Source organism: Labrus mixtus, chromosome 6 (assembly GCF_963584025.1).
Source record: "Labrus mixtus chromosome 6, fLabMix1.1, whole genome shotgun sequence".
Classification (NCBI taxonomy): Eukaryota; Metazoa; Chordata; class Actinopteri; order Labriformes; family Labridae; genus Labrus; species Labrus mixtus.
In genome coordinates, this window is record NC_083617.1 from 19,609,969 (window position 1) to 19,633,693 (window position 23,725).

General features: G+C 40.7%; 1 protein-coding gene across 1 annotated transcript in view; it reads left to right on the forward strand.

The window, feature by feature from the left end:
- Positions 1 to 23,725, forward strand: part of epas1b (endothelial PAS domain protein 1b) — a 58,209-nt gene that overhangs the window by 27,547 nt on the left and 6,937 nt on the right. The window contains exons 3-10 of the mRNA XM_061040394.1: positions 9,263 to 9,426; positions 10,047 to 10,134; positions 13,967 to 14,085; positions 14,410 to 14,612; positions 19,478 to 19,584; positions 22,293 to 22,440; positions 22,775 to 22,983; positions 23,397 to 23,635. Of these exons, the coding sequence (XP_060896377.1) occupies positions 9,263 to 9,426; positions 10,047 to 10,134; positions 13,967 to 14,085; positions 14,410 to 14,612; positions 19,478 to 19,584; positions 22,293 to 22,440; positions 22,775 to 22,983; positions 23,397 to 23,635 (1,277 nt within the window). The remainder of the gene's footprint in view (positions 1 to 9,262; positions 9,427 to 10,046; positions 10,135 to 13,966; positions 14,086 to 14,409; positions 14,613 to 19,477; positions 19,585 to 22,292; positions 22,441 to 22,774; positions 22,984 to 23,396; positions 23,636 to 23,725) is intronic.

Below are 23,725 nucleotides of genomic sequence, written 5' to 3' on the forward strand. Positions count from 1 at the left end.
TAAAAACGGGTTTTCTGGTGTATCTGTTATTTATGTTCTTGACATGAAACCTTCTCCAATAATATTTCGGAGGCATTAAAGAGTAATTGGCTGCTCAACAGGCCATTGTAATGACAAGCTCTGGGCAGAACAGGAAATCAGTTAGATTAATACAAGAGCTTAACCTTATCTGTAAATCTTTACACCACCACTTGACATTTTATTCTCCTCTCATTCACTCCTTATATAACTCCTGATGGCCTGCTTGCTGTGTTTTTTATAAACTGCCTTGCATTGTTTGCCAGGGAAGCGGTAATGCCTACAATTAAAGCAACTTTAAACAACGGTGACAGCTTCTTCCTATTTCTGTGTCATCAATCAGAAACTGAATAATAAGGAACTACTTCCCTTGCCATGTAAAAGTATAATGTGTGTGGTGTTGTCAGCTTCCCTAACTATAGCGCATGGTGATTGGATATTTACTCGCTGGAAAGGGGTTTCCTTATCCCAGTGCAAGGACTCACAGGCACACACAAACAGAGCCAATTCAGAGAGAAATACTTTGCGTGGAAGCCTGTCCGCAAAACCGTAAAACAGCAATTCACAAGCATGGATGCCATACCGAATTGTTCAATATTATATTGAGAGTTGTTGCATTCCTGCTTTTGGTATCTTGTTTTGCAGATAGTTTCAGTTTCAGGTCTCAAGATTTAAGATATTTGTCTTCTAAACAAGTTGCCGCTGTAACATAATGAAGGTAAATACCACTTTAAATAAAACTTTTCCTGTGCAGTTAGATGGCCTAGCTAGCGCTTTGGTGGTGCCCCATGTACAGAGGCTATTAGGTGCGCACTCACACTAGGCCCAGTTGTCCCGTACCGTGCTGAAGCAATTATTGACCCCGCTCCCCATTCCCCCCCGCTGGCCTGCATTCACACTGCTCCAGGACTAACCGGACCTGAGCACAGTTACCTCTTGTACATGGCTTTACATGATCATGAAGCGGACTCAAAAATAATAAATAAATAATGGACGCATTGTTGAGTCTACGTCCGCACGTCGGAGAACAACACAGAGAACAAGCCTGTAACTTTACAGACTTTGTGGCTTATTTTATTTTTTATTTAAGTCAGATACAGAAATAAAACTCACCTCGTCCAACCGTGCCAGGGCAAAGGAAGTGTACCATGCGTAAAAAAACTGGACTTTGAGGATGAAGCTTGCTTGGGAACGGTACCGATGGCCTACTGTGAGTGCGCCCTTAGCCCTCAAAGGGCGTCCAGGGTTCAAGTCCAACCTGCAACTCCTTTCCTGCATGTCATTCCCCAATCTCTCTCTTGATCTCCTACTCTACACGGCCATATCTAAATAAAGCCCAAAATGAATCGGGAAAAAAAAGGCTTTTCTGTAAAGCGTGTCACTGTTTTGTAAGGTGGCTGAACTGACCTTTTATTCTATTCAGTCTTTAAAGGACTGAATTCCTAAAATTCAAGATCAGTTACCAGACTTACTCAAAGGTAAAAAGGGCTGAATAAGACATAATAAGTAGGAGAAGAAAATTCGTAATAGAGAGGAAGAGGTAAGCAGGAGGAAGGAATAAGGCTAATGAGACGATGTCAGAGAGTGCAGTGAGGAGGAGGACGAGTGAAGGTAATGAGGGCAAGAAAGCAGTGGGTGAGGAGAGGACAGGGAGATCTGTGCGATGCGGCAGCAGATTGAGCGTTATCAAACCCGTCTGATTGCTCCGTGATGGAAGCACAGATTGGAAAGGAAGCAAGGAGCTCTGCCCATCGTTCAAGCTGCTGCTGGAATCACCCGCTCTAGCCATAACACCCGACCGCCTTGGCGCCAAACATGCAGGCCTACAAACACATGCACAACACACGCACAAGACACTTCTGCGAACACAAACAGACTGTATATGCAGCAAAAAAAAAAAAAGCACACATGAAAGCTGCTGTACAGCTCTGTTATGTAATGTAAGCTGAGCCGGGACCAGAAGAACAGTGGTGTACAGATTAGGAGCTACTCAAGAGCAGGTTCGGCTGCTTTTTGTTTTTTTTAAAACATCCGTGTTCTAAATTAAAGACACTTCTTTGTCGTGATACAGACAAACTAATGTTCAAAATGAGTAGTTCGAATACAAGGGAGGTTAAGAAAGACAACCATAAAAAGTAACAAGCGACAAATAACCTCTCTTGTCTCTGTTGGTGGGATCAAGAGTCATACACAGTTTTCCTTCAAACTTATCTGCTGATACGTTTGTTTAGCCTTTTAATATTTGGAGCAAAAGTAGATTATTATTCCACCTCTTGTTCAATATTGAAACTACAGCTGTGTCCGAAACTACATACTACATATACTATACATATACTATACTACTACATATACTACAACAAACTAAAATATGTGACATACTTCGGTTCCATCTCTGTTCGATGAGCTAGCATCAAGCTAGCACGACCGTCAGTCCGTATGTAGTATGTGTCTGAAACCACACACTACATACTGACTACTACATAGCCTAAATAAATATAACTACATACTAACCCGACCGTTAGTATGTGGTTAGCAACATACTAAAATGAGGGTCATGGCCCATACTTCCGGTCTGAGCTCCGTTTGACGAGCTAGCTTCAAGCTAACGCGACTATCGGTCCGTAAATATAAATCAACAACAATATGCAAACCTTCATTACTAATACAAATACGTAGTCGTTTTAATATTATTTTGCCACACATGTGAAATGTATTTCAGCACAGAACTTTTAGTTTGAAGCCACTAGTTGGCTGCCGGTCAAGCTCCACGATTGGATGGTCTAAGAATATGCAACATGGGGCGTTTCTGCTCTAGCGTGCAGAATACTGGGAGGAGAAAATGCAAATAAGTTATGATAGTACACGCATTGCGATTTACCAAGCCTGACAAAAACTGCAGTGATTATGATTATGACGGTGTCTGTATTTAACACCTTTGAAAGGAAGATGCTAATGCAGGAGACCAGTGTTACGCACAAAAAGGCTGCTGTTATTGTAGTTAGGAGGAGACATCAAAAAGCACAACAAAAGAAGGCATAAAGATCGCGTTTTCCCCCACACATGTTAATATGTTTGGAATGACAGAAAAATAAATGGCGTGCATTTATTTCTTATTTCGATTCAATAATCGTTAACGAAGAGAAACACCATGATTGAACTAATATTGTTGCCTATTTATAGACAAACAGAACTGAACATTCACAGCCTCTGCATTTTGAAGAATTTCAACATTGTCGGGTTCTTCTCGGGTTGCACGTCTCTCTCCCAGCTCGTCCCCTCTGGTGCGTTCCTCTCCATAATGCGCTCGTCTCCTCCCTCTACAGCCCCCTTCTGCTACAACTTTCCATCTAAGTATGACAATCACAGAGACTATTTGTGTTGGTCAGAATAAAGATGACTTAATCAGATTGTCTGATAGCTAGGCGAATTGCTGTCTGCGCAGATGTAATGCTAAAGTGATCACATTAAAACATACATTTGAATCTACGCTACTGTGGTTGGCTGAATAGGAAGCAGACCTCTCAAAGTCAAAGTCAACTTTATTGTCAATTTCAAAATATGCCAGACGTACAGTGGAATCGAAATTGCGTTTGTCTCCGTCCGACGGTGCAATACAACCAAAATAAGGTAAAATAAGATAAAATAAAATAAGATAAGGTAAAATAGATAAAATAAAATGAGGTAAAATAAGATAAATAATATTTACAGTAATAAATCTGATTGGCTACAGACATTTCCCTGCAGTGAGGTTCACGAATGACAAACAGTTTGTAAAAGCAGACTGAACAGTTTGTATATAAATGTAACAAAATCCAAATGTGTTTTTAAATATATATGTATATTATATATTTGTGGATTTCTATTACATATACACAACTATAAATATTTGTGTGTGCATTGAAATACATTTGTGAATCCTTCTGTGTGCATTTGTGAATATTGAGACACGGGTTACGGTCACACTGGCCATCCGTACTGTGCCCAAGCACGCTTCAACGCTAAAGTCCAGTTCGTTTGACCAGTGTGACTGCTCCGTATCGTGCTCAGGCACGGTACACTTCCTTGGCTTTGGCACACTTCGGAGAGGTGTGCTTCAGCTCGGTACACTTCCTTGGCTTTTGGCACACTTCGGAGAGGTGTGCTTCAGCACGGTACACTTCATGCACGAGGACAAGCACGCGGGTACACAACGCTGACAGCCTTCATTAAGGAGAAATCCAGAGTTTCATGTCTGTATCTGACTAAAATGACACAATATGAGACACAAAGTAGCTGTCATGTTCTCTGTGTTGTGCGGCACATCGGAGAACAATTAATTAATTTATTGCGGTGTCTGATTAAAATGGCTTAAAATAGGCTGTAAAGTCAGTAAAGTAGCTGTCATGCTCTCTGTGTTGTTCTCCGATGTGCGGCCGCAGACTCGGCCGCGCGTCTACTTTATTTTTTAATTTATTTATTGCTGTGTCTGATTAAAATGACTTAAAATAAGGGGGGGGGGGGGGGGATCTGGAAGTCTGAGCCAGCCTGTGAGCTGCGACTTGACACAGACAGAAGCAGACACACGACAACAAACTGTGAACAAGTTGAAATTCTTGGGAAGCTGATGTCCTGGGCTGGATTGTTAAACAGAATCCATTTTGACAAACAAATTGGTGTAATGTTGAACCGTAACGACTGTAGTTGGATTTCATCACAGCACCCCTGCATTGGTGGGGTTTCCAGTGCACCTTAGGGTTGTGCCTGAACACAGGTGGAGCAAACTGTGAGCCTAAATCAATCAATAAGGCAACACCAGCAGGTGAATCTGTGTGGCAGAATCACATCACCATGACAACTTTGAGGTAATTTTTTTTTCTTTTTTTTGATACATTTTTTCCAATTATTGTCAATACTGTATTTATTTGGATCTTTGTATTTTAATTGTATTTCATATTTGGATATTTAATCTTCTCTGTGATTGTTAATTGTTTGTTAAGTGGTTTTTGTTTTGTTTTTCGGTCCTGAGCCTGTGTGTGATAAGGTTGACTATCTGTTTCTAAGACATGGATTAGAGCAGGGGTCTCCAACAGGTAGCTCGGGAGCTACTGGTAGCTCGCGGGCAGGTTTTCAGTAGCTCGCCTATAGGTTGACCGACTGTGTTAAAAATAAAAATAAAAATCTGACGACGGTAAATGCACCTCTTCCCACTATTCATATATTTGGCCCATAAAAACAAGTATGAAGTACTAATGTTTTCTTGGAGATTGATGTGAATTTAAGATTATTGATAAGCATTGGCTTATTGCAATTTCATACATGTACAAACAGTAGCTTAATTCAGCTGAGCTATGTAAATAAATGCAACCGATTTGATGCAAGTAGCCCTTGGCCACTTTCATTTTTTAAAAGTAGCTCTCAGATGAAAAAAGACCAGGGTTTCCTTTCTACCCTGATGCTGTTGTGCAGAGGTTGGGGGATCAGGCTGACTGTTGATTTTCTCTCTAACCCAGTTATTGATCAGGGGTTTCTTTCTACCCTGATGCTGTTTTGCCTTGAGCTCAGAGGTCTGGAGATCAGGCCTTGCTTTGTCTCCTACTCTTGGCAGGGAACAGAGCCCAGCCCCCTCTCGCCTCCTCTCTGCTGCTCCTCTTCCAGAGCTTTTATGGTGTGCTTGGGACTTTTTCCATGATCTTCTTTATCCACCTGTAAGAGCATACTCCACTGAAGCATCTCAGCTTTCCGCAGGGCCTTAAGTTCATTGGCCTTCCTCTCCTCCTCATCTCTCCGTTTGGCCTCTTGCATCTTCCTCACCTCCTCATCTTTTTCTTTCTGTCTTCTCAGACTTTCAGACAATTTTTCTCTCTCCTCACGCTCAATCTCGAGCTTCTCCACGGCCTCTAGAGCAACTCTTTCTCTGCGCCCCATCTCCATGGCTCTTAGTTCTTCATTCCTTCTCCTCCTGGTCTCCTTCGTTTTCTCCTCAAAAGTCAGTTTTCCAAACCATACAAGCTCCGTTTTATTAATGAGGTAACTCATTTTTGTAGTTTTCTTCTTTCAGTACTCGTGCTGGTTTGATATCAGGGTTTGAGATGTCTCCTCTTCTGCAGGTTTGTGGTCAATGATCCTCCCAGACTTGAAGGATCTCTGATGTCAATATACTCTATATTTCTGTATAATATCAAGCGGTAACCTAACTCATTTTCAGGGTCCTCAAAGCTGCCCCTTTAGTTGAGTAAATATGATTCATACCATGCTTGAAAGCCCTTCCAGTGCAAAAACACAATGCAGGGCACTCAAAATGCATTTCCCCTTCACGTTGATCCAATGTGTCCTTTCAGTTATGAAAACACAATATAGTGCCTTCGGTTGTGTCCCTCCAGTGGAAAATATGGATTCAGGACACCCAAGAGCACTCCTCTAGTAGAATAAATGTGATTCAGGGCCCTCTCGAATTCCCTCCTATTGGACAAAACGTGATGTCAACCTTATGCTTTCTAGTGAGCCACAGAAAGCACCTGGTGCCCATCTTGTCCTATTTTCCTACTCACAGAAAGTGTTGTGACCAGCAGTAATTAAAAAAATGAAATAACTTTCACGATAACAGCTAGGGATGGGTACCAATAGTCCAGTACTCGAGTATTCATTGTTTTTTTTTAAACCATGTTTTTATTAAGATTTTCAGAAAGTTTTACAGAATATAAAGAATGAAGTCAGACTGAAAAACAAACAAAAAAACAAAACAAGGCTTACATTGCAGGACATTATGCTACATTGCATCACTAGCAACTATATTTCTCAAGACAAACGTTTAAAAAGAGGTAAGCGGTGAGCAGTAAAATCAGTTACTGTCCGGGAACTCTGTCCAGTCGGGCAAGATAAAAAAAAAAAAAGAAAAGGCTGCCAGATGCTGAAAAATTTGGTAAGATTGCCCATCATGCCATACCGGATTTTCTCCATGTGCAGTACACAGGTGAGGTCAGTTAGCCAGGTCTTGAACTGGGGCACAGTGTCAGACTTCCAGAGATTTAATATCACCCTCTTAGCAATTACCATACCATGAGATGGAGAATACCCAAATAATGCTATCTCAGGGTCCGGTTTGAACACACAGCCATACATTCCAGGAAACCAGTTGAATATCTCACACCAAAAGGTATACAGCCTTGGACATGTCCAAAAAAGGTGCGACAGGGAGCCCTCAGCAGATTTACAGCGATCACTCAAAGAAGAGATTGTGGGAAAAATCCTATGCAGTTTAGATTTTGAATAATGGAGCCTGTGTATTACTTTAAATTGAATTAACTGGTGACGAGCATTAATGGAACGTGATCGGATTCTGCTAAGGCTCCCCTCCCACACGTCATCATCAATCTGTATCCCCAGACCCTCCTCCCAGGCACTTTTCAGGTGGAGAGTGGCAGAATTTACTTCAGAAAATACCTTCACAAAGTCTGAAACTAAATTTCTTGAATTGGGTGGGATCAGCAATAGCTTGTAAATATTTTTTTCCTCAGGGAGAGACTCAAAGTCAGGCACATACTGACGTACATAGTTCCTTATTTATAAATAACGGAAAAAATGCGTAGAAGGAAGAGAGAACGTGTTTTTTTTTGTTTTTAGGCAAATTGTTTATCAATGTACAGATCTTTTAAGGTGACTATACCTTTTAGTCTCCAAATGTCAAAAGTAGAATCTGAAATGGATGGAAGGAATGCATGGTTACGACAAACTGGCGTATGAAAAGAGGTGTCCGGCAGTTTGCAGCTCCTCCTAATTTGCTGCCATATTTTCAGGCAGTTCAGGATTATTCGGTTATTCACTTTTGTTGTTGCAGGCAGTCCAGAGGATGAGAAAAGAAGAGCTGGAAGCGAGCTACTTTCAACATCGTTCTTTTCGATGGCAACCCAAGCCGGGGTGTTTGTTGAAACTTCTCTCCCATAACCTTCCTGCCAGTAAACAAGGGCTCTCAGATTTGCCGCCCAGTAATAATGCAGAAAGCACGGCAATCCTAACCCACCTCTCTCTCTCTCTCTTGACTTGTGTAGCTGTAGTTTTGATATTCTGTGAGCTTTAATCGAGTATTCATTGTTGTCATTATCCAAGTAACGCTCACTACTCGCACACCTGCGCATGCACTGTCTCAGGCTACCGTAGTTCTCTGTGAGCATAACATGCACCATGTCAGACATTACTGGGAAAAGTGATGTCAATAACAAACAAACAAAAGACAACAACAAATTAGACAACTTAAAGTTTGTCTCCTCAAGTTGTCCAGGGTCGCCTTTTTAATAGATTAAGAAGGGGAAAAAAAGAGGGGGAAAAATCCCCATGAAACATTGAACTAAACTAAAGTAATAAACTTTGAGAGTCATAAATGACCTTGTGCTCCTGCCATTTTCTTTTATCCAGTGCAGCAGAACAAATGTCAGAGAGGAAATGATTATCAGTGCAGCAGCTGTCTCTATCAGATGCTGTTTTCTGCAGCCTATTATTTTCAAACAGGGCCCGTTACGCAACCAAAGAACAACAGAGAAAGAAGAAAAGTGCAACTCGGTCCAAGTGACTGGTAATCACAGCTATGTAGGCCAAAGGTGCTGCTGGAGGTTGGACCGGGCCCGGACAGGAGTCTCCCCCAGCCCCATGAGAAGGCTCCTGGCTCCCCTTGGGGTTAATGCTATCTGGGCCCAGCTCCAAACTCAAGCCCCAGGCCTTGATTGGAGCATTGAGGACTGGACTCTCTTATCTCATGGAAGCCCACTGGAGGAGTTGCAAGCACTCCGGTCCCGACCGACTGCTGGGCTTTATTCAGCATGGCGCTATTGTCAAAACACACGCACACACACACTCTGACCCTCTGGCAGTGGGCACTTGCAAGCTTTTTTTTATGGTATTAGTGAGCTGTGCAGCGAGACATGGTGGACACACTGGAGTCTCTGTGTAAAAATGTTTGGATGCAGCTCTGTACATATTTGAACATAATTGCGTCATGTGTAAATCATGCTCTAAAAGCGGCCAGCTATTATAGCTGCTTGTGTAGATTCTGGTGTAATTTGTCAGGGGGCCCCAGTATTAGGAGGGGTCTGAGATGCAAGATGGTCCCATGGTTTGTTTTGATGCTGAGCCAGAGCTTCAAGAAGGAAAATACAAGCCTAATGCATGCATATATCAGAAAAGCGCACATGCAACAACAAGTTTAATTTGACTTTGGAGTGAGAAAAATTAGCTGTGAGTGTAACACACCTTGTTTTCTTGTTCCTCTCTCCAGGCTCTAGCAGCAGCAGCAGCAGCAGCGGTGGTGACAGTGAGGAGGACATTCAGATGGACAGTCTGTATCTGAAGTCTTTGGAGGGCTTTGTCACTGTGTTAACATCCGAAGGTGACATTATATTCCTGTCTGAGAACATCAACAAATTCCTGGGGCTCACACAGGTAAGCAACCATAGAAGCAAGGGTTAGAATAAAGGCTGGCATTGATTGTTGTAAAAAGGAACTTTTAATAAACTTGATGAACATGCATGCAGACAAACACAATTCTGCAACTTGAAAATAAATATTAGGAAGAAAAATGAAAAAAATGTATCAGTGGAGTAAAAAAGTGTGGGACTACATCAGACATAGCTGAAACCAGGCAGGAAAAATCAGCAGGATTTCAAATGATGTTTATGATCTTGCTCAGGTCAACAATGAGGCTCAATTTAAAACTTACTCAGCAGTTTTTATTGACTGGCATTAACTTAAAAAAAGCATATCACAGAGGAGATGGATTGTCTTTGTTTGATGACTCTTTGCAGTGAGCGATGGGATGAGTTTCTGCTTGTTTTGTGTTGAAACAATTTCTGTAGGGGCCACAACAACCCAGAACAAAAAAACCCTGCTTTTTTCTTGTGTTTAACCAAAGCAAACTGGCAAACAAGTCTCACCCTGATACTCAGTGTGGAGACCAACTGTCGCTGTAAAGCTTTCAAAAGACAGTCGTAGGAAAGTTATTTTTCATGTAAAAATGTTACCTGTGTTTATTTTATTGTTATAATGTTGTTCTTATTATTCAGGTGGACCTCACTGGTCACAGCATCTTTGACTTCACTCATCCATGTGACCACGAGGAGATCAGAGAAAACCTCAGCCTGAAAACAGCTGGTCAGTATAAACACACGCCTGTTATCCTCATTACACATACCATCTAATTCTCCTATTAATTATTATCAATATTATTTATTAGATAACCACCCCCCACGAAATACATAAACAAATAGTAATATCATATGTCGGTCCCTGCTACTCTTTATTTAAAAAAGTCTGTATACCTGTTGTACTCCTTCTGGAAATGCAACAGGAGCAAAGGTCATGAGGTCAATAAAAGGTAACCGGCTGGTCTCATAAAACCATAAACAGGCCGGCTGTGTGCTTCACATGGAAATCTGCCCGTCATGATGTAATGTGTGAAAGTTGCTCTGAAGTATGTAAAGGTCAAAGTCGTCATCTGCAGAGCACAAATTAGCCAAAAAGATAAAAGTCCCAACCAAATTTTCTTTTAATTTTTGATATCCTTGGCATGGAATAACGTTTCTCTCCGGGGAAAATCTAAATTTGTAACTATTGTAGTTCACATGAATATAATGGGACAAAAGTGAAACAAACAGAAAAGAAGTGTAATGATGTCACTGTGCAGTTCGGGTTCGACAAAGCGATGGAAAAGGTACAGGAAATGAAAAATGTTGCAGTAAAGTGTTTGTTTTAATCAGCAAAATGTAGAATAGTAGAGTTAACTTCAATTCACAAATATAAATATAGATATATTAAACTGCTCTCTCCTCATTGAAATCAATTGAAACAAGACGCACATGCTCAGATAAAAAAAGCGAGTTGGACACAGGGCCTTACCCACTTTCCAAAGGCTACATTCTTTGGCACAGTAACAAAACTTTATTTTCTTTGTAAAGTCCTGAACCTTTTTACATTTTTAAACATAGATGGTCGACTGACTAGACTGGTAAAGCTTGTAATACAGAAGTTTAGTTACAGAGCGTTCAATGCACATTTTTAACTTTACAATTTGAGTAAAGCCTTAAAGGTTATGAGACAGATTTTGTTGTTGGCACCATGGAAAGGGTCAGACACAGTTTCAAGTGCCCCAACAATTCAGCCCCCTCCCTTCTTTATGTGAGTCAAGACTAAATCCGAGGGAAAAGAAGCAAAAACAGCAAGTAGGGAGTTACATAATATTATCTATCTTGTGAAAAAGGGTCCAGAACAAACACGAGAACAGAAGGTCAGAGACCATATAGAGGACAACCTAAAGAGAGATACAACACAGAAGTGTGTGTGTGTGTGGGGGGGGGGGGGGGGAGTGCAGGTGGGTTGATAAGCACTGAGAGAGTGTGGACGAGAAGACGAGGACAGACTCAGAGAGAGACGAGCTGGGCATTATCTGTTACAGATAGGAAACATAGTATGTAACAGTATTTGTAGCACACTAATGTCACACAGGTTACAATGCAAAGTACAGATAGAAAAAATTTATATCAGTGCACACTTGCCTTTTACTAAGGACACATCAGTACACGTGTAACACTGCACCACACGATCACACTCACTAAGCTGTGTTGATAACTCTTATCAGCAGTAGCCACTAAACACACAAACAGAAAGTCTCTTATATGTTATAGTCATTTTCACTTTAAACGATTTATATATATATGAAAACACAAATGTCTTGTGTTAGGATGACAACAGAGGTATGTTTTTGTATATCTTTTGTTTTAAGATAAAGACACACTGGTGAGTGTGCAGATTCACAAAAGACACACTTCAGCACTTCGCTCTGCAGCACTGGCTCTGTGGCTGAACTCTGACCTTGTGATGTAACAGCTTGGCCCACTCTCTCTAGCGCTCTAGTGTGTGTGTGTGTGTGTGTGTGTGTGTGTGTGTGTGTGTGTGTGTGTGTGTGTGTGTGTGTGTGTGTGTGTGTGTGTGTGTGTGTGTGTGTGTGTGTGTGTGTGTGTGTGTGTGTGTGTGTGTGTGTGTGTGTGTGTGTGTGTGTGTGTGTGTGTTAGATACTTTATTGATCCCGAGGGAAATTCAAAGCATCCAGCCAGTTACAAAGAAGTACATGAAACATTTGTTACAAATTAAACCACAAAACCGACGCCCCCCCTCCCATACATATATATTAACCCGAAGAAAGATTTAAAGAATACCCCTAGATGAAACAAACTTAAACTGTGCAGTTAAAAATAGATTTAAAAATAGTGTTGTGTTATTTTGTGTGTGTTTGTGTGTGTGTGTGTGTGTGTGTGTGTGTGTGTGTGTGTGTGTGTGTGTTGGGTTGTGTGTGTGTTGGGTTGTGTGTGTGTGGGAGAACTAGGCTGGATTCAACCTTGACCATTTCCAGGTCATTTAAACATATCTCTCAAGTAATTTTGACATTATGATAATACAAAAACGGAACAAAGAGGCATTTGTTCGGATCACTTTCAGTCGTGTTAGTCTGAAAGTCATCAGTTAACACGGTCACTCTTTTAACCGTAACACCAGATCGTCACTTCACTGATATTGCTGATAAATAGAGGAGAATCCCTCTTCTTACACCGCTGTAGGATGAAACATCTACAAACATACAGGCAGCTTTATGTATTATTGATTGGTATGGGTCAATAATGCTGCTATTTGAGAAGTGAAGGGCAAGAAATTCCTCATCATTCAAGCATCGGTGAGTGCTAATTAGCTAACATTAGCTAGTTAGCGTTAGCTAGCAATACTATCAGAATAGTATCAGCTGTCAATTTTAGTGTTCTGGGGCAGTAATTTGAGTTAACGGCAGGAATATTTAGATTTAGTCAACACAATAATTGATGTCAGGATGAGGAGAAGTCCGTTGTTTCCCCTCACAGGGGCCGCGGAGGGTCTGACTGCAGTAATCCACAAACGTCCTCAGTGCTTTATTAACACTTTTTTTCCGAAATAATTCTAAATAAATAATAAATAACGCAAAACTTGAGTGTAAAGGCAGATACAGTAATGTATGCACAATGAAACTGGCTAAAATACATGTAATCTTTTTGTTTTATGTACTGAAAAATGTTCACACTATCCAAACTATACTGGAATAACCTATCTATAAACATCGGAGAAAATATATTAAGTAGGCCTACAATAGTTTCCTTTACATTATATTCAGTTTCACTGACACTGTCAAGCCAGGCATTACTTTCTACTCACGTCTGTATTTCTGCATCCGTTTACACGGGTATCAGAGACAGCCGCAGACATGTTTCCTTTTGACTCCTATGACTTTCTCTCACCCAGTCACTAAAGAGCTCTCATTGCTCATGCCAAAAAAGAACCAAACAAACCAACGGACGCTCTGAGGAGGCGGGAACTAGCCGGCTGAATGCGGGCGGAATGATGCTGAGTTCAAGGCATCTTGGAAATACGGGACAAACCGGGACGGGTGGCAACCCTAGTTAGTGTATCACATTAAACAACAACTGTATTTCATTTGAAAAATAAAACAGATGAAAACACGTAGGGGGCAACTGAGACCAGTGACTTCTCAGTAGCGTACAGTGGTAGAGAGTTTTTCTTGCCCTCCAGGTGGGTGGTTCCATAAGAGTGTGACGTCACGTGAAAGCTATGAATAAGATACGTAAATACAGTAGTGGATGGATATTTAAGAACCAGTTTGAAAAGATGTCGTTAAAGCAACATGTTCCAAACACAGAGTACAAGTCCAGCAAAATGCTGTGTAATTTAATTTTTTTTAAAAAGGACTGGCCAGATTTTGCACGTTTGAGAGTTTTAAAAAATGACAACATTAATCACACATAAAAAAATGCTGTTTTATGAATTTTTGAATGTATCACCAATAAACAGTAATTGTGTTGTGCTCCAATGATGACTCAATGTTGTCTTGTTTGTGCCCCAGCTGTATCATTGGGTTGAATTTTCCTGCTGACTGTTTGTATTTCAGGCAGCAGCTTCAGTAAAAAAGGCAAAGAGCTGAGCGCTGAACGAGATTTCTTCATGAGGATGAAGTGCACGGTGACCAACAGAGGACGCACCGTCAACCTAAAGTCAGCCAGCTGGAAGGTGAGGGAGAGAGAGATCTTAGAATGAGCCAACACATCTGCAACATCTGTACATCTTATGTGTGAAATCATGCTTATAAAAAAATAAAGAAACACAACCGTTAGACTCAGGCATACAGGCATTGGATCACTGGTTTGTAACCATTGACAACATCTTGTGAAACCTTAAAATGTACAGGTCCGATTTTTTATCATCTTGTGAACAGCCAAATTAAGAGAATTATTTGAGGTTCTGTAATCACTTTTTTACAAGAAAGAAAAATATGCAAATGTACGTACCTATCCTTCCAATAAACACTTACCTCCTGTCTCTGTTCCACTCTAGGTGCTGCATTGCACCGGACACCTGAAGATGTACACCAGCTGCCCTCCACGAGGGCTGTGTGGCTTCAAAGAGCCTCCACTCACCTGCGCTGTTCTGATGTGCGAACCAATCCCACACCCGTCCAACATCGACACGCCGTTGGACAGCAAGACCTTCCTGAGCAGACACAGCATGGACATGAAGTTCACCTACTGTGACGAGAGGTAGGCTCACACACAGGATTACAGACGCTTGTCAGGAGAGCAGTGTTTCGATTTATCACTGTTTCTATCGTTTTTTCATGAAACAGTAAGATGAATGTGTGAACTGAAATGTGGTTAAATGAGAATAGAAAATGCAAAATTGTAGAATATTGTATTGAATTACAGACGCATACAGAGGTCTTTAAAGACATACCAGATTTTGATTATTATCATGCTTTTTATTGTTAAAAGTCCTTAGGTCAGCATTTCAAATTCAAATACACTCAGAAGTAATCAGTGCCTGAGATTATGTCCTACAGTCATTTTATTTTCTTTAACAAAACCAGTACTTGATTTATCGTGGCATATACTGTAGATAAGATAGTTTAATAATGCAGAACAAATCGTTGCAGATTGATCAAGTATTAAGGTGCAGTCGAATAAGATTCACACAACACAACAGAGCAGAGAAACAATGCCTCAGAAAAAGCACAAGTTCAAGTACATATACGTTCAAAAACAGTATTCAGCAGAAGAAGAAATAATGGTAGTTACATTGATTGTAGTATTGAAACAACAGCAAAATGAACTCAATAATTCAGAGTCTGAAACGTTCAAATAGTAGCTAAAGATCGAGTGAATCAGAAAAAGGATTAGTGCACCTGTTGGGTTTTTAAAGAGGCAGAGTAAAGTTCAGAAGAGTTCAACAGAAGAGCAGCATCATTTATGGAGCACTGCCAGTTCAAACAACGTTTAGTACACAGAGTTTCACACGCACACACACACACACACACACACACACACACACGCACACACACATTTACATGCTACCACAAGACTTTTTGACTGATTACGTTGCTGACTGATTAGGTTTGACTTGGCAGAGGCGTCAGTGAGAAATATAAGCCAGAGATGAAACATTAATACTTTAATAAGATGCTCTCACGACAGTGTCAGACCGTGCCAACTGTTTCAGATCACAGATACTCATGTAGACAGACTGTAAAAAACAAAAATAAACACACTCCAGTGTTGTAAAGATGTCATCACTTTAGGCTGCTGACAACTGACAGGAGACATGTCACTCGGAGTACAGAGGGTAGCTTCCTACACACACACACACACACACACACACACACACACACACACACACACACACACACACACACACACACACACACACACTGTTTTGAGTTACACAACCCCTTGTTTGCAGACCTGTAATCTCATCAAGTTGCTCAAGCAGGACAAAGGTTACTGTTGGAGAAAAGTGAGTGTGCATTTTTTTACGCTTAGGCGTCCGTGTGTCACCGTGCTAAAAACAAGGACAAACTTTCTGTTTCTCCTGCTCTGTGTCATTTACTCGCTGCCCAAATCTTCTCTCCAATTACACAAATGAGCAAATGAGCCCAGCGGGGACTTACTGTAGACTCATTAGAGAAGGGACAAAATGTTTCTTCTTCTTCTGCTCGTTTCTGGCACTTTGAGAGTTTGAGTAGGAAAAGGAAAGCACAAAGAAGAAAAAAAAAGAGAGGGATGAGCAAAGAAGGGAAAATAGTGAAAATAAATCAAACCTCTTAGACTTAAATAACATCCAAAAATGTCCAGTTTCTTAATGATATGCATGATTGGCTGGGATGTCCCCATCTATACCAGCTGGCCCGTGCACACTTTACAAACATCAAAGTTCAAATAAATTCAATGTATATGCTACTAAAGAGTTATATGAAGGTAACTGCATACAAGCTGGCACATACTGTATCTAAGGTCAAAAATAAAAGTGAATGAACACTCTCACACCAGATTTCTTGTTCAGAGTGCTCAGGCTTTAGCAGTGGCCCAGGCATAAATCCTGAATCCTACAGCTCGACTTTTTGCTTTGCTATTCATGAATTTTTACAAGTAACACACCTTTATAAAATCTAAAGTGAAGGAAAGGATCAGATCAGTCTCAGTTCATACAGACGATGAGCCTCATTCACCAACCGTTCTCCTGAACAAATGTATTCTTATACAGGTTTGTTACCCTGTATAAACCATCGCTCCGTTTTGATGTGTGTGTCTCTTTAAATGCAATGACCCCCCCCCCCCCCACCAATAAAAATGGCAGACCTGCGCAAAATTTTTCTTCTAGGCTGGGGGTGGAGACCATGGGTGGAGATATCAGGGGAGGGGAGGGGATTTTTTTTTTTACCAGAATACCACTGTGACGTCACAAGGTGAGCACATTTGAAACGGAGCATTTTTCTCTGTGTTATAAGACTTGTGCAGACCACAAACAAAAGACTGGATGGGTTTATTTCATATTTTGTGGGTCAGTAGACACTCAGGTTACCCAAATGTATGTTCACAAACACTGTCAAAGTGGATTTTAATCTTTTAATAATATCTCCCCTTTAAGAAAAAACGTACACAAATTCAGATTTTGAATGAGGCCCAGTGTTACTTATTAGAAGAATGCCTTTATATGTCCCTATACTGATCTTTGAGATTAATTGGACATACTGTACTTTACAATGACCTTTAATGAAACTCAGTCTGGTTAAAGACCTTAATGTAAATCCTAAATAATAATAATAATCATTGTATTAAAATAGTGCCTTTAATAGGACAGGATGGCTTGAATACAGTCAACGAGCTCATCCTTATACACAGGACCTGATGGGTAGCAAATAGGCTACATAGTTACAGACAATAATAATCAAAAGAACAAGATACTGTAAAAAGTTATTTAGATTTATAACCAAAAGCTATATAAAATGAATGAATGAATTTGCTAATGAGCTAATCTTTCATTTTTCTCTGCTCTACATTTTTTTTTATTTTCTTTGCTCACCTCCTAAAGTCACATATTTCCCCTCATTTTGCACCTGTCACCACTTCTTTGAACCTTGTTTAGTCCACTTTGCTTGAAGATGTGCCATTCCGCTCGTCTCCTCTCTTTCATTTCCTCGGCTCCTCCTGCCGCCCTCTCTCTCTCTCTCTCCTCCCTGAGCCTGCATCTGTGAGTGTTGTGTAATCTGAGGACAAGAGTCTTTTCTGCACCAGCAGACCGTCCACTCTTCTCCTCCTCTCCTCGTTCTCTGAACTTCCCTCACTACAACTTCGAACCTCGCTTTAATCTTCATCCTACTCTGACTTTATAACTTACAATTTGTGTGTATGATTTAAAAAAAAAAAAAAACACAGGAATTCTAGTTTGGTGATTCTTCGATCACTTTTTGAAAGATGACGAGCAGAACTGGAAAATGTATTAAAGCAATAGTTAATTACCAGAAGGCTGTCATTTTGTTTTGTTCTCATTGTTACGAGATTTAAGTTTGTGTGTCTTTATAAACCTGAATAATTAAACTCAGAGTAAGAGTAGCACGTTTAAAAATCGGATGAGTTTTTAGCTGTTTATGGAATAAGCTAAAATCAATATAGATAAAGATAAAGACCTAATGGAGACCATCAGCATTAACATGAGTTTTACATAATTATTTTGGAATTCCTGTAAAACCATTGTCAAAGGGTGAGAGACAAAGACAAAGTGATTAACTGCACCCTGCAGGAACAGATATTTGTACACTTTCCACAGCACAGGTGCTCTAAGTGAAACATGCCGCTGTTCAAAGAAAGCAGGATGAGATTTTTGGTTTCAAAATTCTCCTTCACTCGGCACAAAATCAGCAAAGAGAGGAACTTGGTCCACAAGGGTCACAAAATAAATGCAACGCAAAAGTTTCTCGCAGGAGCTTGGAGCAGGATTAAAAACATCAACCAGTGTAAAATAAAATGTGATTTTTTTTTTTTAGAAACCTTAATTTAACTTGATCATTATCTGTAATGGACTTTATCCTTCCTCATCAATTCAACAATCACTTAACAACTATAATTGAACAAAATTTTAAAAAAATAAAAAGCTAGTTTGTTTTTTTGTCACCATCAATATGTTTCAATGGAATTAAAATCAGTTGCTCAGTTTGGTAAAAAATTTTGAAGATTCAGTTGCACGTCCTCTAATAAAGTTTAAATCTAACAGTCAAATACCATCACAGACTGCTTCTTGTTCTTATGGTAGATATTTTTGTTGGACTTTCGTCCCATCAGACTGAAAGTGCAGAGGAGGCCACTTTAATTTACTCAAAACATGATGAATTGTGTGCATTCTTTGTCCCAGTTTAGCCTCTGCGGTCTCCTTAAAGCCACCAAGCTGTATGTTCACGGGGTCATTTCCTGTTGTTGGTTAGGATTATGTTCTCACAGAGCAGTTTGTTGGGAAGAGAATCTCCATTAAATCAAAATAAATGAGTGAATCAACGACCTCTTACACAAGTGTGCTGCTTACAGGCCAAAACAACTATACTGTGATCTGTTCTCTCTGCTAAAATAACTCCTTTTTATGAATAACAACATTTTTAAGATTTTCATGCAACCATAGTGTCTCTTTTTTTGATAACCACATTACTGCGTCATGTAATTTACATGTAAAACTCGTGTGTTGGATATTAACTGGGAAAGAGAAGCTGGAGAAATGAAATGAAACGGAAGAAGTGAGGTTTTTTTTTTTTTAACTAGGAAGTTTAAAGTCAGCAATAAAATCCTCATTAATAAAGTGTGACAGAGAGAGATAAGCTGTTCTCAGAAACACAGAGAGTTAGCAGAAAGAGAGCGAGAATGTGAGCCATTCTTATTTTCGGACGACTACGCCTCTCTGTTTGATTTACAAAATCATGTGTGAACCCTTTTGAAGTGAAGAAGTAAAGGACAGAGCGCAGGATTTGTCTTAATGATTACATCTAGGTAGGGCAACAACGATTGAATTGATTAGTATTCATTCCTTTACATTTCTTGTACATTTCTGTGTGTGTGTGTGTGTGTGTGTGTGTGTGTGTGTGTTACAGGGTTACAGAGTTGATGGGTTACACTCCTGACGATCTGCTGGGTCGTTCAGTGTACGACTTTTACCACGCCCTGGACTCTGACAGCGTCACCAAGAGCCACCACAACTGTAAGTGCACGAAACAGTCCAGGTGATCATGAAGTTATTTGCCCCAACAAAAGAGGCCCCCGTGTCGTCTCAAGAGGATGAGATGACCAATCAGAGCTCTTTCATCTTGCTTATTTCAAGTTTGCAAGATTAGGGAATCTACTGCACAATTGAATCAGCATAACAATCGTTTGACTGTAGTCACCTAAAACTGAGAACCATTGTGCTATTTTTTGCTTTAGTTAGAGCTCTTCATATCTACAATTCACTTAGCAGACGCTTTTATCCAAAACGACGTTCATCAGAGAGTATGAGAGATACAACACAAGCAGGGATCTAGAAAAGAGGAAACAACGTCAGTAAGTGCTAATGAACAGCTTTAGGTGCTGACAGGCAGAGCACAGTTTGTCTTTTAATCAAAGTTCAAATATGCTGTCATCATCAACAAGAAGAAGAAGATCGAGAGCTGCTCTTGAGAGTATTAATTAGCATTAAGAAAAAAAAAACTAAATAACATCATCATCATGAAAATGATTAGTTATTGTAATTAAAAGATAAAGCTTTGAGATTCTCCTATAAGCCTGAAAAAAGGAGGGGGGGAGGGTGATGTTGGCTGAGATGTGAAACCTCAGACATAGTTACATCTAAATCCTAAATACTGCTCCCATAAAGCATCAACATGTTTGGGAAAATAATATAAAAAAAACATTCAAAGGACCAACCAATGCACTCAAATTGTATTGATCTGTGGGTTCGGCCAGATCAGTGCACTTTCATTAGACTTGATTTATGTAAAAATCAAGATTCTTATCTTCTGAGATTTTTAATAGATTAATAACGTCCACATTTTTTTTTTTTGCTAATCAGTATCTTACTGCTAAGTGCTAAGGCTAGCTCTTTAACTCAGTAGAGTGCCAAATGGAGCGGCAAGACATTCAGCCAGTCTCACAGACGACTGGAGTAGATGTACTAATTCAAAAATAGATTTTAAATCATGAATCCAGAATCGTTTTGAATCGAAAATAATCGTGAGACACCCAAAGATTCCCAGCCCTAACCTTCATATCCTCTTCCTTATGATAATATGATATTTGGTATTTTTCTTCTTCTTTCTGAAACAGGCTGACATGTTTCAGTCTATGCGATAAGCTGAACGTCCTTGTTTTCTCACTGATTAACTGATAAATGTGCTTTTAATTAGCTCTGTGATGAGGTCGAAGAAATCACCAACATACACACTGAGATCTGAGGACTCTGAGCAGTGCAGGTGGTGTATTCTAGAGAAATAAAACCAGTGTGGGTAGTTTTGCTAATAAGTTAGCAATTATTATACCACCTGATGGTGCAGGCCTTATTCATTTTGTATCTTCTCCTAGTAAAGATATTGGGAAACTGAGTAGGTTAACTATTTGTCTCTTTGTATGTATGTGTCTGAGTGTGCACAGAGCATGGGCGAGGTACTAAGATGTCTTTATTACATCAAGCAACGCCACTGATGGTCTGATGAGGTTTGTAGACAGACACAGTAGACAGGGGACCAGGTGGCCTCTATTACAATCTAATGGGTTAGTGTGTGTCAGTGTGTGCGTGTGTGCGTGTGTGCATGTGCAGGCGTGTGCGTGCATGCGTGTGCTAACAGGGCTCTGAAGTGTCATGGCTTTTCTCTTCACTAACAGTAAAAGTCATTAGAAGCTCTGAGCAGCAGTGACAGAACAAAAGGAAAAGTGATTTGGTTGATATGCCAGAACATTTCTGACTCTAATAATGACACTTCTGTCCATGTGCACACTTGTCTGTGTGTGTTGTCAGTTTGCAGTGCTGATTTATCACTGTTTAATCCTCTGAACATCTGTGTCTTAAGCAAAACATGAACAGACTTTTAAATTGGACGTAGGGCTTCAGACTGTCAGCAGAGTGTCTGTTTTGTGTTGTGTGTAGATCTGATGTTTTATGTGACTATTCTAGGGTCCCTAATGGGTTGGATGAAAAGCTCTCTATCCATCTCTCTTTCTCTGCGTCGACCGGCTCTCACGGCCAACGTGACCAGCCTGTCGATCAGCACATGCTAACAGCGCTGTCTGCCACATGTAACGTTGCACTCCAAACCCACACGCAGACACACACACACATGCAGTCACTGGCCTTGTGTACACTCTCTGACCACGGCCCTGTTTCTTTCCCACGCCAGAGCTGAACTTTGGACTGAAGCCAGAACATCTCCTTCTCAGCTCAAAAGTCAAACATCCCAGTTTCCTCTCATAACTAATGTTTTGTTTAAAGCCTTGCACAAAATAGACACATGGATATTTAACAAATTATTATGTACTCAAATAGCACACAAAAAGTAATTTCTATCTAAGAAGTGTGGCCTGATACTGATTTGTCAAGTATTGTAACTGAAGTTTTAAAATAAAAATATCTCTCTTGCTCTCCCTCTCTCTCTCTCTCGCTCTCTCTGTCTCTCTCTCTCTCTCTCTCTCTCTCTCTGTCTCTGTCTCTCTCTCTCTGTCTCTCTCTCTCTCTCTCTCTCTGTCTCTCTCTGTCTCTGTCTCTCTCTCTCTCTGTCTCTGTCTCTCTCTCTCTGTCTCTCTGTCTCTCTCTCTCTCTCTGGCTGTCTCTCTGTCTCTCTCTCTCTCTCTCTCTCTGTCTCTCTCTCTATCTGTCTCTGTCTCTCTCTCTCTCTGTCTCTCTGTCTCTCTGTCTCTCTGTCTCTCTCTCTGTCTTTGCAGTGTGTACCAAGGGTCAGGCAGTGAGCGGTCAGTATCGAATGCTGGCTAAGGACGGAGGCTACGTCTGGGTTGAGACCCAAGGAACGGTGATTTATAACAGCCGCAATTCCCAGCCCCAGTGCATTGTGTGCGTGAACTACGTCCTCAGGTGAGCAGTGACATCATCGTTGTGAATACGGGTCATGCAGAATGACTCTAAAATTCGATTTTTTTGTCAAAATTCGGTTGAGTTTGAATTGAATTAGTTAAGAAGGCTAAGTCACCTAAAACAAAAAATAAAATCAAAAAAGCCCAAAATCAGACACAAGACTCACCAAAGCACCAAAAACCTCCAAAGGTGACTCGTTCTTGTTGACCCTACCTGCTTAGACATCTTTGCATGCTCTTTGCAAAATGAAAACCCGCTATCAAGACTATTGCAAATGTATCTCAATATCCACACATGACCCATCTTACTCAACCCTCCTCCTCCACTCCTGCAGTGACATCGAGGAGAAGTCGATGATTTTCTCCCTGGAGCAGACTGAGTCCCTGTTTAAGCCGCGCCACATGAGCAGCTTCTTCTCCGCTGGAGGTGCTGGTGTGACCGCAGAGCCAGGAGACAACCTCTTCACCAAACTCAAAGAGGAGCCGGAGGACCTGGCCCAGCTGGCTCCGACACCCGGGGACACTATCATCGCCCTCGACTTTTGTCAGTATTGACCCCCTTATGAGCATTTCACTTTGTGTCAATAGGTCAACAACAATGTACAAGGATGCATCCTGAAAAAATACAACTTTAGTGCATTATTACAACATGGTGAACTGCCAAGAAAGAGTTCAATAGTAAATAATCCTCCTCCATTAAATCCATTTTACATTTATTTTACCAGACAGTTATCTGGTTTATAAAGCATAGGAATAATCAGTATTGTTTCTTAAGCTACCCACTGGTCAACTCCACTATGTGTAAGGTTTCATGATTTGACATTTTCAGGACACCAATCAGAAACGATGAAATAAAATAGTCTACTAAAATCCAGGAAAAAACCCCCGTCTTGCATAAATGATATTGGATACTTCATCTTCTCTCCACTCACTCTATCGCCTGCTTCTTTCTCGCAGGTGGCACTCAGTTTGAGGAGCCCCAGCAGCCAGCAGGGTACATCCCAGTGTCCGTGTCAGCTATGCCCCCTCCAGGACCTCGGACCTGGCCCAGCGAAAGCCACCAGCCTTCCCCTCCTGTGTCATGCCAAACACCTGCTCAGGTTCAAAGAGACATGGCTAACATGGCCAGCACATTCACCGTGCAGCAGAATCCATCACCCGGCAGCACTACTCCGAGCCTCAGCAGTTGCTCTACGGTGAGGACGTGAAGAACCTGAACAGTCAATTAAATTAAGTAATTAGTTAGTGAGCAAGCAACTGGCTGTTTGTTTCATTTTGTTCTTTCT